This window comes from Trachemys scripta, chromosome 7 (assembly GCF_013100865.1).
Source record: "Trachemys scripta elegans isolate TJP31775 chromosome 7, CAS_Tse_1.0, whole genome shotgun sequence".
NCBI classification, from domain to species: Eukaryota; Metazoa; Chordata; order Testudines; family Emydidae; genus Trachemys; species Trachemys scripta.
Window position 1 is genome coordinate 1,221,383 of NC_048304.1, and position 13,969 is coordinate 1,235,351.

Below are 13,969 nucleotides of genomic sequence, written 5' to 3' on the forward strand. Positions count from 1 at the left end.
GAAGGATGAATTCAAAACACAGGGGATTTCCCCTCTAGGCAAAACTTTAAAGTTACAAAACCAGGGATAAACCTCCCTCTTAGCACAGGGAAAATTCACAAGCTAAAACAAAGGACAATCCAATGCATTTCCTTGCTATTACTTACTATTTCTGTAATATTAGATGCTTAGTTCAGATATGGCTAAGGGAGATGTATTTTCCCTGCCCTGGTTCCTCGCTGACCGGAGAGAAAAAAGGAACTCAAATTAAAAATCTTCCCCCATAGATTTGAAAATATCTTCTCCCCTTATTGGTCCTTTTGGTCAGGTGCCAACCAGGTTATTTGAGCTTCTTAACCCTTTACAGGATAAGGAGGGATTTTATGCTACCCTTAGCTGTATGTTTGACACTGGCACTCTGGGCTCCAGCCCCTGCTCCGCCCTGCGAGCTCTGCCCAGCGAGTGCCCCTGAGATAGAGCCGGGCAGGGCCCTGCCCACTGCACAGGGACCGATGCCCCTCGCCCAGCGCCTGCAGCGACTCCCCCAGCGCTGTCCCCTGGCGCGGCACAGGGAGTCCTTAGGGCAGCCCAGAGAAGTGAAGGTTGCAGCATCGGCCATCCTGCTCAGCCAGCGCCCAGCCCCTTGGTACAGGCTCTGTCTGTCTGCCCTCCTTCGGCAGAGCCCCGGGGAGAGCCCCGGCTCCTGACAGCCCCCAGCTCTTCCCTCCCAGTGCTTGATCTCAGCTGGGGATTGTCCAGCCCCCCAGGGGAGGCAGGGAGCTCAGGTCCCTCTGGGGCATTGCGTGCTCGGTGCCAGCGTCCTGGCGAGTGGAGTCACCAGTGTCTTCTCAGATGCCCCAGTGACATGGGTAGCAAGGCCCAGACGGCCACATTGCTTCCCCTACCCTGAGAGCAATGAGCCCTTCCCCACCCACTGGGGAGCCAGGCAGCACCGCGGGGAAACCGAGGCATGGACAGGCCTCATAAAAACATGACCAAATATTCCCACATTGTCAGAGGGTTTGGGGCAGGGGGGACAGGGCCTGGAATGGGTGAGGGGCTGGTATGATGAAGAGACCTTGGCACCCAGAGGAGGAGGCGAGGTGGTGGGACCCCTAGCTGAAAAGGTCCATCCCCCCCCACCCCCTGGCTGAGTTGCTGTCACGCACCCGGGCGATGCTCTGGAACTGCTCCCTATGAAGCCAGTCAGAACTCTTGGGGAGCCTCCTCTCTGTGAACAGACTGTCCCCGGGCAAGGAGCTCACATGGCTTCACCTTCCTGGGTCTGACCTCAGCGCACCCAGCCTCCCCTGCCCCACCGTGCGCTTCCTGTAGCGAGTCCGCCCGGGCGGGGTCCTGGGGCAGCCAGAGGGTCCTGCCCCCCAACTCCGCAGTCAGACGTGACTCTCAGCCAGCCAGTAAAACAGAGGTTTATTTGATGACAGGAACACGGTCTAAAACAGAGCTTGTAGGTACAACGAACCGGACCCCTCAGCCAGGTCCATTCTGGGGCCCAGCGAGCCAGACACCCACGTCTGTCCTCACTCCCCGTCCCCAGCCAGCCCCAAACTGAACCCCCGACCAGCCCCTCCTTTCTGGCCTTTGTCTCTTTCCCGGGCCAGGAGGTCACCTGATTCTTTTGTTCTCCAACACCTTTAGCATCACCTTGCAGGGGGGAAGGACTCCGGCCATTAGTTGCCAGGAGACAGTGTCGGCCCTTTGCTCTGCAACAATTACACCCCCGAGAGACATCAGAAATGCATAGGGGAAACTGAGGCACCCACGCAGTATTCAGAGGAAACATTAAGAACAGTCCCACTTCATCACAGTTGCCCCTGCCCCTCCACCTACAGGCCTGCCCCCAGGGTGGCACCGACGTGTACTCGCATGCACTGACCATAGCCAGTGTCTGTCTTCAGTTCACAGGGCAGTGCCCGTGCCAGCCGGGCTTCGGGGGCCGCACCTGCGCCGACTGCCAGGAGAACCACTGGGGCGAGCCCAGTTTGCAGTGCCGAGGTGAGTGTGGGGGCGGGGGGCTCCCTGCCGGCCAAGTGCACAAGGCATTGGGGAGAGGTGGGCGAGGGTGCCAGGCTGACGTGTCTCTGCTTTCCATAGCCTGTGACTGCGACGCCCGCGGGGTCGAGAGCTCCCAGTGCCACCGCGCCACCGGGCACTGCTCCTGCCGCCAGGGGGTGTCGGGTGTCCGCTGCGACCAGTGCGCCCGCGGCTTTTCTGGCGCCTTCCCCGACTGCCAGCCCTGCCACCAGTGCTTTGGGGACTGGGACCGTGTGGTGCAGGACCTGGCTGCCCGCATCCGGGGCCTGGCACTGCGTGCCAAACACATCCAGCAGACGGGCGTCGCAGGCGCCTTCGAGAGGAACTTCCGCCAGCTGGAGGAGAAGCTGGGCACGGCCCGGGCCATCGTGGACGCCCGCAACGCCACCGCGGCGGCTATGACCCAGCTGCTGCGCACCATGGAGGAGCTGCGGTGAGCGGGGGATGCAGGGACGCCGTGGCCATGGGCTGGGCAGGCGAAGGGCCCTGGGGGTGGGGCTGAGCCCCAGGCCAGGCAGAGATCGGCGTCCCGCAGGCGGGGTGGGGAGGGCAGGAGCGAGGCTGGCGCTGTGCCCCAGGGCCTCACCCTGCCCTGCCCACAGGCAGCACATCGGCGAAGCCACGGAGACGCTGACCCAGCTGGAGGGCGAGCTCACCACGGCACAGGACGAGAACTACAACGCCAAGCGCGCCCTGGGCACCCTGGACCGCGGTGCCCGTGGCCTCAACCTCACCCTGCACGACCTGGCACGCCAGCTCCACCTGCTCAAGAACTCCAACTTCCTGGGTGAGCCGGGCCCTGGCAGCGAGCTCTGGGGCTGGCACCACAGGGGCAAGAGTCTCCCTGCGGAGCCCCAGGGGTTTGGGGGGGAGGCGCCGGGGGCCCCAGAGGTGAGGGCTTTGAGGAGGCAGGAGTCACAGGGGGAGACTCTGGGGGGGTCTGGCACCAGGGGGCCCTGGGGGCAGAGGCTCTGGGGGGGCTGGCGCTGGAGGGTTCGGGGGGCGCTGGAGCAGGGGGCCCCGGGGACGGAGGCTGTGGGGAGCTGGTGCTGAGGGAGCAGGAGGCTCCCTGCCCCGGGTAGGTGTCTCACGCTGCCCGTCTGCTCCTCCCCAGGTGCCTACGACAGCATCCGCCAGTCCCACGCCCAGTCACGGGCGGCTGCGCATGATGCCAATGCCTCCAGCCTGGCGGTGCCCAGCGCTGTGAGTGACTCCGCGGCCACCCGGCGCCGCTCGGAGCAGCTGATGGCACGGAGGAGAGACGACTTCAACCGCCAGAGCGCGGCCAACCGGCGGGCACTGAGCGAGCTGGCCACCAGGGCCCAGACTCTGCAGCTGCGGGAGATCAACGAGAAGGTGGGGGTGGGCGGGGGCTGAGGGGTGGGGGGANGATGGGGGCTGAGGGGGGCGGGGGGTAGCGGGGCAAGGCAGGCGGGGGATGGGGGCTGAGGGGGGCGGGGGGTAGCGGGGCAAGGCAGGCGGGGGATGGGGGCTGAGGGGGGCGGGGGGTAGCGGGGCAAGGCAGGCGGGGGATGGGGGCTGAGGGGGGCGGGGGGTAGCGGGGCAAGGCAGGCGGGGGATGGGGGCTGAGGGGGGCGGGGGGTAGCGGGGCAAGGCAGGCGGGGGATGGGGGCTGAGGGGTGGGGAGATAGCGGGGCAAGGCAGGCGGGCGATGGGGGCTGAGGGGGGCAGGGGATGGGCAATGTGGGCTGGGCAGGGGATGGGGGCTGAGGGGGAAGTGGGGTGGGCGGGGGATGGGGGATGCAGGGCAGCAGGGGCAGGGGACAGCAAGCCCATGGCACAGCAGCTCCAGGCAGCTACCCCCAGCTCCTGGGGTGGCCGGCCCACAGTGCCCTGCTGCCCGCAGGTGTGTGGTGCCCCCGGGGATGCCCCCTGCGCCAGCAGCCCCTGCGGGGGGGCCGGCTGCCGGGACGAGGACGGCAGGCGCCACTGCGGGGGCCTCAACTGCCAGGGGGCAGTGGCCATGGCCAGCAACGCGCGGGAGCGGGCCCGGCACGCCCAGGCCGAGTTGCACCGGGCCATGGGTGAGGTGGAGGAGCTTTTCCACAAGGTACGCAGTGTGGGCGGGGATGGGAGCAGGGGGGACCTGGCACGGAGAGCGACCCAAGGGGCAGGGTGTGGGCTGCAGCTCCCGTCTGTGGGCAGGGGCTGTGGGCAGCGTGTGGCTCCCCCATCTGTGGGCAGTGCCCGTGGGCGGTGCGGGGGTCCCTGTCCATGGGCAGTGCCTCTGGGCAGTGCGTGGCTCCCCCTTCCGTGGGTAGTGTGGGCACGTGGCTCCCCCGTCCCTGGGCAGTGCCCACGGGCCGCACGTGGCTCCCCCGTCCCTGGGCAGTGCCCACGGGCCGCACGTGGCTCTCCCATCCCTGGGCAGTGCCCATGGGCACCGTGTGGCTCCCCCATCCGTGGGTAGCGTGGGCACGTGGCTCCCCTGTCCCTGGGCAGTGCCCGGGGGCCGCACATGGCTCCCCCGTCCCTGGGCAGTGCCTGTGGGCAGCGCGTGGCTCCCCCGTCCCTGGGCAGTGCCCGCGGGCAGCGCGTGGCTCCCCCGTCCCTGGGCAGTGCCCGTGGGCGGCGCGTGGCTCTCACGTCTCTGGGCAGGTGGCCGAGGCCAAGGGGAAGGCTGACGCGGCCCGGCTGAGGGCACAGGCGGCGCTGGACAAGGCCAATGAGACCCGGGCGCGGGTGGAGCGCTCCAACATGGCTCTGCGCGAGCTCATCCACCAGATCAAGAGCTTCCTGAGCCGTGAGTGCCGGGCCCCGCCCGCCCGCCCCTGCGCCAGCGTCCTGGGTACCACGGGGCAGGGTGGGTGTTGGTGTGGGGCGGGGATGGAGGATGGCAGGGCACTGTGTGGGGAGGGGAAGGAATGGGGGGCAGGCCAGTACTCGCAGGCGGTGTCTGGGCTGGGGGCACTGTTTGGGGGATGGGGTGGGCACTGTGGGGGCGGGGCAGGCACCGCGGGGGTGGGGAAGGGGCAGCAGTGCTGACCCGCTCCCCGCCCTGCAGAGGAGGGGGCCGACCCTGACAGCATTGAGGTGGTGGCCGGGCGGGTGCTGGCGCTTTCCATCCCGGCCTCGCCCGACCAGATCCGCCACCTGGCCGAGGATATCAAGGAGCGGGTCAGCAGCCTGGCCAACGTGGATGCCATCCTGGAGCAGACGGCAGGCAATGTGCGCCGGGCGGAGCAGCTGCTGCAGGACGCCCGCAGGGCCAGGTGAGACCACGGGGCGGGGTGCCAGGCTACCCACCGGCGACGCCCACTTCCTGCATAGCCCCCCATGCCTGCAACGACGCTGTGGGGAGCCTGCTGTAATGGGCAGGGGAGGGTGGGCTGCGCTCCGGCCCCAGGGAGGGGCGGCTGGGTGAGCGGTGGGGTGAGCCCAGGGCCCCATGTGCTGCCGTGTGCCCTGGTGCAGGTCCCGGGCTGAGAGCGTGAAGAACGCGGCTGAAGTGGGGAGGCGGGCGCTGGAGGATGCCAGGCGAGCCCAGAGCGCCGCCGAGAGCGCCATCCGCAGCGCCAGCAACGACATCCGCCACACGCAGGGCACCCTGAGCACGGTGAGCACGGGGGAGCCTCAGCCGGTCACCCCCAGCCCCACGGGCAGCTCTGTCCTCCCCATGGGCTCGGAGGGAGCTGAGCCTGCGCACTTCCCTTCCGTGGGCCGGGCCCCTGGGGTCACGTGGCCTCCCCACCTTTGAGCCCGAGGCGCCGGGCTGCAGCCCCTGCTGCCCCCTGGAGCTCTGCCCAGCCAGGCCCCTGCTTGGAGCGTCCCTCTGTGCCACACAGCCCGTGCTGGGCTCCAGTCCTGGCGAGCCCAGCTTGGCCTCCTTCCCCGGCTCCCCCACCCTGCGCTTAGCCCCTCTCCCTGCCGACCCCGCTGGGCTCACAGCTGCCGGCCGAGTCCCCCCTTGCTAGGGCACAGCTGGCCAGGCTGTGGGGCTCCTGGGTCTTTCTCGTCGCTCTGGGTTGGTTCCAGCCAGTTACCTCCCCACAGCTCCTGCCTCCTGCAGTGTCCAGGGGCATTTGAACCCTTCTGCACCACGGGGCAGCGATGCCCAAACCTGCCCGGTACGCCGTCCCCACCAGTATCACGGACAAGCCCCCTCAGTCCGGGCAATGCCAGGGCTGGGCACAGAGCGCTCATCCGATCACAGCCAGCCCAGGCAGCGCTGGGGGGGCCCTGCCAGGGATGGGGGGCTCCCAGCTTGACCTGCTCCCCCCCGGACAGATCCAGCTGCAGGCGGCGAGCACAGAGCGCCAGCTGCAGGGCGCCATGGAGCAGGTGGAGCGGCTGGACAGCCAGCTGGGTGCGCTGAAGATGAAACGAGCCAATAACAGCCTGGTGGCCACTCGGGCCCAGGACACGGCCAACACCGCGCACGCCCGGGCCGGGGAAGTCAAGCAGGTGAGTGGGGGCAAAGGAGAGGAAACCCAGCTGCGGGCCCAGGGACTGGGAGAGGGCTTGGCTCTCTGGTCCAGGCCCTGCGGGCTGCAGGTGGAGGAGAGGCCGTGTAAGGCTTGGGGGGAGCTGCGTTGACGCTGTTTGGGGTCCATGTATGGCTTGCAGGAGGAGGTGCGCTGGCTGTGTCTGGGGGGTCTGCTGGCCCTGGGGGGGAGCCCCATTGGCCCTCATAAGAATGGCCAGACTGGGTCAGACCAAAGGTCCATCTAGCCCAGTGTCCTGTCTGCCGACAGTGACCAATGCCAGGTGCCCCAGAGGGAGTGAACCTAACAGGTAATGATCAAGTGATCTCTCTCCTGCCATCCATCTCCACCCTCTGACAGACAGAGGCTAGGGAAACCCTTCCTTACCTGTCCTGGCTAATAGCCATTAATGGACTTAACCTCCATTAATTTATCTCTTTTAAATGCTGTTATAGTCCTAGCCTTCACAACCTCCTCAGGCAAGGAGTTCCACAAGTTGACTGTGCGCTGTGTGAAGAAGAACTTCCTTTTATTTGTTTTAAACCTGCTGCCTATTAATTTCATTTGGTGACCCCTAGTGCTTGTATTATGGGAACAAGTAAATAACTTTTCCTTATTCACTTTCTCCACATCACTCATGACTCGGGTGCCCTCTGACTGGCTGTGTCTGGATGTACACAGCTGGCAGAGGGGCGGCTGGAGGCCGAGTACCAGGCGGCGCAGGAGCTGGTGCAGAGCCAGGCGCGTGGCACGCTGCAGGCCAGGCACCGGGCGGAGTGGCTGCGTGATGAGGCCAAGGCCCTCCTGCGGGATGCTCAGGGCAAGCTGCAGCACCTGACAGGTGAGGAGTGGGGCAGGGGCACTGTGGGAACAGCCCTGGGCACTGCCCACACCAGGCTCCCAGCAGGGGAGGGCTCACCTTGCATTGTGTCTCCCCAGCGCTGGAGGGGTCGTACCAGGAGAACGAGCGGGTGCTGGAGGAGAAGGCAGCCCAGCTAGACGGGCTAGAGGCCAAGGTGAAAAGCATTGTGGGTGCCATCAACCAGCAGATCCAGATCTACAACACCTGCCAGTGACCCCGAGTGCCCACCGGCCTGTCCCCACCGTCCCCCGACCCAGCCAGCCCGTCCCCATGTCCAGCCCCCTCTCCATGTCTGCCAGGGCCTGGGCTTCCCTGCATGGCTTCGGCCCCCCTGGGAGAACCCTGCCCCCTCGGCACCGTCACTGCTGGGCTGTGCTCAGGACTCCCTCCTGCACAGCCTCGGGACATCCTGGGCCCCTGCCCTGGGCTGGCACGGTGCCCTTCCCACAGCCCAGGGCGCTGCTGCTGCCTCCAGCCGGGGGCACCAGGACCCTGGCCCAGCGCTAGGCTGGGGGCTGAGGGGGACTCGCACCCTCCACAGCAGGCAGGGCACAAGGTCCACGAGACGAGGTCTTGCAGCCTGTGGTGCTTTGCCCTGGCACATGGCGGGGGCAGCTTGCGTGTGAATAAAGCCCTCGCCTGGCACTCACTGCCTCTCTTTGTGGTTCATGGGCCGGTGACAGACGGTGCAGGACTGCCGTGCCGCTGGGTCCCAGGCATACGCTGCCCTGGCACGCCCGCAGGGCCAATCCTGCGCCTGGCACACACTGCCCACCTTGCCCCCACCTGCTCTCACGCAAACCAAGGCAGCCGGCAGACTGCGTCCTCCACCACTGCTCCAGGCTGCTCGGAGCTGGACCCAGGCCCGGCCTGGGCACATGTGAGGGGAGGAAACATGGTGGGTTGGAAGCAGAGCTGCCAGCTGTGCACCATGGGGCCACCCGGCCACAGCACTCTGCACACAGCCAGCACGGGCACACGACTGCCCCAGCCGGGGGGCGGCGGGGAGCTGCCTGGCTGTGGGGGAGGGCAGCCCTTACACCCCAGCTCCTCTGGGCCCTTAGATCCTCTCCTAGAATCATAGAATCTCAGGGTTGGAAGGGACTTCAGGAGGTATCTAGTCCAACCCCCTGCTCAAAGCAGGACCAACCTCAACTAAATCATCCCAGCCTGGGCTTTGTCAAGCCTGCCCTTAAAAACCTCTCAGGAAGGAGATTCCACCACCTCCCTAGGGAACCCATTCTAGTGCTTCACCACCCTCCTAGTGAAATAGTGTTTCCTAATATCCAACCTAGACCTCCCCCACTGCAACTTGAGACCATTGCTCCTTGTTCTGTCATCTGCCACCACTGAGAACAGTCTAGATCAGTGGTTCCCAAACTTTAACAACCTGTGAACCCCTTTCACTAAAATGTCAAGTCTCGCGAACCCCCTCCTCAAAATGAATATTTCCAGGGATAGTCTCTTTTACCTGAGTATAAATTATAAAAGCAGTGATCTTGGAAATATAAAATTTGTTTTTATGACATGCTTATTACACACTATTTATTATTAATTATTATGTCATTACAGTATTTTTATTACATTATGAAAACAGCAACACTCTTCCAAGATCTCACTTTCGTAGCTTGTATCACTTTGAATAAGCCTGTTATAAGACAAGGCTCCTATGTTTCATCAAGGAGTATCAGATGTAAAACAGCAGGAAGATATTTAAGAAGCCTATTCAAAGAGTTCCTCCTACACAAGCATTCAGGTCTGGAGCAGTCCAGGCAAACAACTTGTTCTTCATAATAATTTTAATAACAATACTAGTTGCCTATTTAATTTTAAAAACAGCAAAAAATATCCACCTCCCTTTCCATTTCTTATAAGGAGTCTTGAAGTTTAAATCTCCTCAGTGTGATAGATGTGCTTCCTTTGATCTGCTTAGCTCTTGGAAGTCCAAGGGCTCTGGGCTTCTGGCCCCGTGCTGCCTGGGGTCCCTAGGGACAGCTCTGTCCGCCATTAGGGAATTTTTTCCTGAGAACCCCCTGTAACATTTCGTGAACCCCCAGGGGTTCGTGAACCCCAATTTGGGAACCACTGGTCTAGATCCATCCTCTTTGGAACCCCCCTTCAGGTAGTTGAAAGCAGCTATCAAATCCCCCTCACTCTTCTCTTCTGCAGACTAAATAATAATGATAATTAATGGAGATATCCTATCTCCTAGGACTGGACAGGACCTTGAAAGGTCATTGAGTCCAGCCACCTGCCTTCACTAGCGGAACCAAGTACTGATTTTGCCCCAGATCCCTAAGTGGCCCCCTCAAGGATTGAATTCACAGCCCTGGGTTTAGCAGGCCAATGCTCAAACCACTGAGCTATCCCTCCCCCTGTTCCCTCAGCCTGTCCTCATAAGTCATGTGCTCCAGCCCCCTCATCATTTTTGTTGCCCTCCGCTGGACTCTTTCCAATTTTTCCACATCCTTCTTGTAGTGTGGGGCCCAAAACTGGACACCGTACTCCAGATGAGGCCTCACCAATGTTGAATAGAGGGGAACGATCACGTCCCTCGATCTGCTGGCAATGCTCCTACTTACACAGCCCAAAATGCCGTTAGCTTTCTTGGCAACAAGGGCACACTGTCAACTCATATCCAGCTTCTCATCCACTATAACCCCTAGGTCCTTTTCTGCAGAACTGCTGCTTAGCCATTCGATCCCTAGTCTTTAGCAGTGCATGGGATTCTTCTGTCCTAAGTGCAGGACTCTGCACTTGTCCTTGTTGAACCTCATCAGGTTTCTTTTGGCCCAATCCTCCAATTTGTCTAGGTCCCTCTGTATCCTGTCCCTACCCTCCAGCGTATCTACCATTCCTCCCAGTTTAGTGTCATCTGCAAACTTGCTGAGAGTGCAGTCCACGCCATCCTCCAGATCATTAATAAAGATATTAAACAAAACTGGCCCCAGGACCGACCCTTGGGGCACTCCACTTGAAACCGGCTGCCAACTAGATCTGGAGCCATTGATCACTACCCGTTGAGCCCAACGATGTAGCCAGCTTTCTATCCACATAGCACATCCCCTCTGTCCAGCCCCCCGAAGGCCAGATACTCCTGTGTGGCCCTGTGCCCACAAACAGCCCTATCATACAGACGTGCAGCTCATGAAGCCTGACCCCTGCACAGCGCAGGCCACAGAGCCTCACCCACCCCCTCCGGGGCTAGACCCCAGCCTCTGGCTGAGTCACTGACGTCCTCAAATCCTAATTAAAGCCTTCCCGTGAGAGAGAGTCCACCACTGCCACTAGTTCAAAACAGCTGCAGAGGAAGGCGAAACTCCCCCAGGGGCTCTGCCAAGCTCACCCAGGGGAAAGTTCCTTCCTGACCCCAGATCTGGTGATTGGTTAGACCAGAGGTGGGCAAACTACGGCCCACGGGCTACATCTGGCCCGCGGGACTGTCCTGCCAGCCCCTGAGCTCCTGGCCCCAAGAGCAACGCTCTGGGCAGTGGGGCTGTGAGCTCCTGGGGCAGCGCAGCTGCAGAGCCTGGCCTGACCCGGTCTCTGTGCTGCATGGTGGTGGTGGTGGCATGGCCTTGCTCCATCCAGGCGGTGCGGCTGTAACGCCGCCAGCCACCAGTGCTCCAGGCAGCGCAGTAAGGGGGCAGAGAGCAGGGGGAGTTGGATAGAGGGCAGGGGAGTTCGGGGTGGTGGTCAGGGGGCGGCGGTGTGGATAGGGGTTGGGGAGGGAAACAGGGGGTTGAATGGGGTAGAGGTCCTGGGGGGCGGTCAGGAAGGAGGGAGGGTTGGATGGGGCAGTGGGGGGCAGGGGTTCCATGGGCTGTCCGGGAACTGGGGAGTTGGATGGGGCAGGAGTCCCGGGGAGGGGCACAGATAGGAGGTGGGGCCGGGCCACAACCCCCCTCCCCTAACACGCCCTCCATGCAATTTCCAAAACTCGACGCGGCCTTCAGGCCAAAAACTTTGCCCGCCCCTGGCTTAGGCCCTGAGCACATGGGCAAGACCTAGCAGCCAGACACCCGGGAGAGAATTCTCTGCAGAGACTCAGAGCCCTCCCCAGCCAGTGTCCTATCTCCGGCCGGCCGTCCCGGGGGATCCTTGCTGCTGGCAGTCGCAGATCGGCTATGTGCCATCGGAGGCAGCCCCATCACACCATCCCCTCAAAAACGTATCAAGCTCAGGCTTGAAGCCAGTTAGGTTTTCTGCCCCCTCTGCGCCCCGTGGGGGGCTGCTCCAGAACATCACTTCTCTGATGGTGTCACGGAGTGTGGGGGAGTCAGGGCCCTGCACCCCCCACTTCCTGCGATTCACCGTGACTCTCAGCCAGCAGGTAACACAGCAGGTTTATTAGACGACAGGAACACAGTCCAAAACAGAGCTTGTAGGTACAGAGAACAGGACCCCTCAGTCAGGTCCATCGGGGGGGGGGGAGCCCTCCCTCCATTTCCCCAGCCAGCTCCAAACTGAGACTCCCTTCAGCCCCTCCTCTGGCCTTTGTCTCTTTCCCAGGCCAGGAGGTCACCTGATCTCTTTGTTCTCCCACACCTTCAGCTGGCACCTTGCAGGGGCAGGGCCCAGGCCATCAGGAGACAGGGTGTCGGCCATTCTCTGTGCAGACAGCATCACACTGGCCCTCTAAGGCTCTGCAGTAATCACACCCCCTTATCCCACCACCTAGATACTTAAGAAAGGCACAGGGGAAACTGAGGCACCCACACAGTATTCAGAGAAAACATTAAGAACATCCCCACTTCGTCACAGATGGCTAGAAACCCTCTCCTAATTTCCAGCCGAGACTTTCCCTTAACTGAACTAACTCCTCTCCCTGCCTGGTGTTACCCCTCGGCTGGATTTATAGCCAGTGATCAGCTCTCCCTTCGCCTGCGTTTGTCAGGCTAAACAAGCCAAGCTCTTTGAGTCTCCGCTCACGAGGCAGGTTCTCCTGGCAGCCCTGCTCTCACTAGTGTGTCGTTCTGAGCCCAGGGAAGTCGTCTAAAAGATGCACTCACCCTGCTGCATTGCCCTGCACACCTCACGCCGTGAGAGCTTGGTGAGGAGCTGAGAACCCTTCCCCATCCCACAGCTATTGCAGCCGCTCAGGTGGGAGCGCGCGCCCACACGCACACACACACACACACACACTCTCTGATGTGCCTGCATCACCTCAGCACGACACACTAGCATGTCACATTTCCAAGTCGTGTCGCTGGCTGGCAGGAATTGCCCCTGCTTCCTCAGCTGCCAGGGACCTGCCCCGGGGGCTAGTATCACATTTGCCAAACCCACTGTCAGTGGTTAGCCCTCCGCTCTTCCCGTGGTTAACCACTCTGGTTCCCTGTAGGAGTCGCATTAGCACATTCACTGCTCGGTTTTGGGGGGGACCCCTTGGCCCTTGACTGGGTTCATCTCCCCTGACTTCAGGGCATGGCACCTTGGCAGCCTCTAGCCTGCGCTAACGACGCCGTGGGAGCGGGTCTGAGCTGGAAACTCTGGGTTAGGGGTTCAGTGCTCCAGGACTACTCTGGGGCCTGAGCTGAACTTCCCCAGAGCCCTTTTATCGGCAGACTCCACCTGCCTGGCTCCTCCCAGTACATGCTGCCGACTGCCAGGCCCTGCGCTCGAGTGGCTGGCGCTTGGGCTGTGGGCACAGGGCAGGGAGCAGCATGCCCAGCCCGGAACATCAGCTGGCTGCTGCAAGGGCCCGGGACGCAGGGATTTTCCAGCAGGAATTCTTGTGCCGCCCGCTGTCCTTGGGCTCCAGGGCACGACCCCAGCTGGGCTCAGGAAGGAGTCCTGCCCCATAGACAGGGTGGGACTTTCGCACCTCTCTCTGCAGCCTCAGGCAGTGGCTGCTGTAGCTGAGTGGGGACGGTCCATCGGGTGGTTCCGGGTCTGTGGGTCAGGGAGTCACAGGCTGTGTGCATTGCCTGGGCTTTCAACCAGCTGACCTGCAGCGTGCTGGCCCCTCCAGCCCCACCCTTCCACGAGGCCAGGCCCCATAGCCTGGCTGACACCTGGACAGAGCCTGCTGGTGCCAGCCCTCCCCAGTTCTCCCAGGGCTCCCCCCAGTGCGTTCACCGCCATCAGCCTGCCGCACAGCGCTTTCCCCTGGTCAGGAGCAAGGGGAGCTGCAGGGGCAGGGCCAGGAGCATTCAGTGGGTCACCTGTGATCCCCCAGGCAGCATGGGAAGGGTCTGCCGGAGCCAGAGCGGAGCAAGCCCAGGCCCAAGCTGCCCAGCTCTGCTGCGCCCCACATCCTCTCGCTCTCTGTGAGGACCTGTTCTATCCCTGCAGTGAGGCTGGGACCGGCTGGTCCTGTGCCCTCTGCGCCCTACAGGGCATTGGCTGTCCAGTTGTGCAGTGGTAACGTCCCGGCCGGCGGGGCCTCCGCATTCTCCACTGGCACGGATTCCAGCCGCAGCCTCTTGCCAACTCTGCCAGGCGCCGGCCCAGGGACACGCAGCGCGGAGCTTGACAAAGTGCCCAGGGAAATTGAGGCACACCCCCACCCCTTGCTACAGCCGGAGCTCTGGCTGAACACACCGCGCTGGGCTGTAGCCGGGGGCTGGAGAGCCAGATGGCCCAGCCAGCCGGTCCCACGGGCTGGGGACCTGGGGGGGGGGGG

General features: G+C 62.8%; 1 protein-coding gene across 1 annotated transcript in view; it reads left to right on the forward strand.

The window, feature by feature from the left end:
* LAMB2 (laminin subunit beta 2) overlaps positions 1-7,986 on the forward strand; it is a gene marked incomplete in the record, with an annotated part of 91,507 nt that extends 83,521 nt beyond the window's left edge. Inside the window, 11 exon segments of the mRNA XM_034774984.1 lie at positions 1,899-1,995; positions 2,095-2,467; positions 2,637-2,821; positions 3,149-3,390; positions 3,902-4,105; positions 4,654-4,798; positions 5,060-5,267; positions 5,470-5,611; positions 6,283-6,459; positions 7,161-7,320; positions 7,419-7,986. Of these exon segments, the coding sequence (XP_034630875.1) occupies positions 1,899-1,995; positions 2,095-2,467; positions 2,637-2,821; positions 3,149-3,390; positions 3,902-4,105; positions 4,654-4,798; positions 5,060-5,267; positions 5,470-5,611; positions 6,283-6,459; positions 7,161-7,320; positions 7,419-7,555 (2,070 nt within the window).
* Between the last annotated feature and the right edge of the window lie 5,983 nt (positions 7,987-13,969).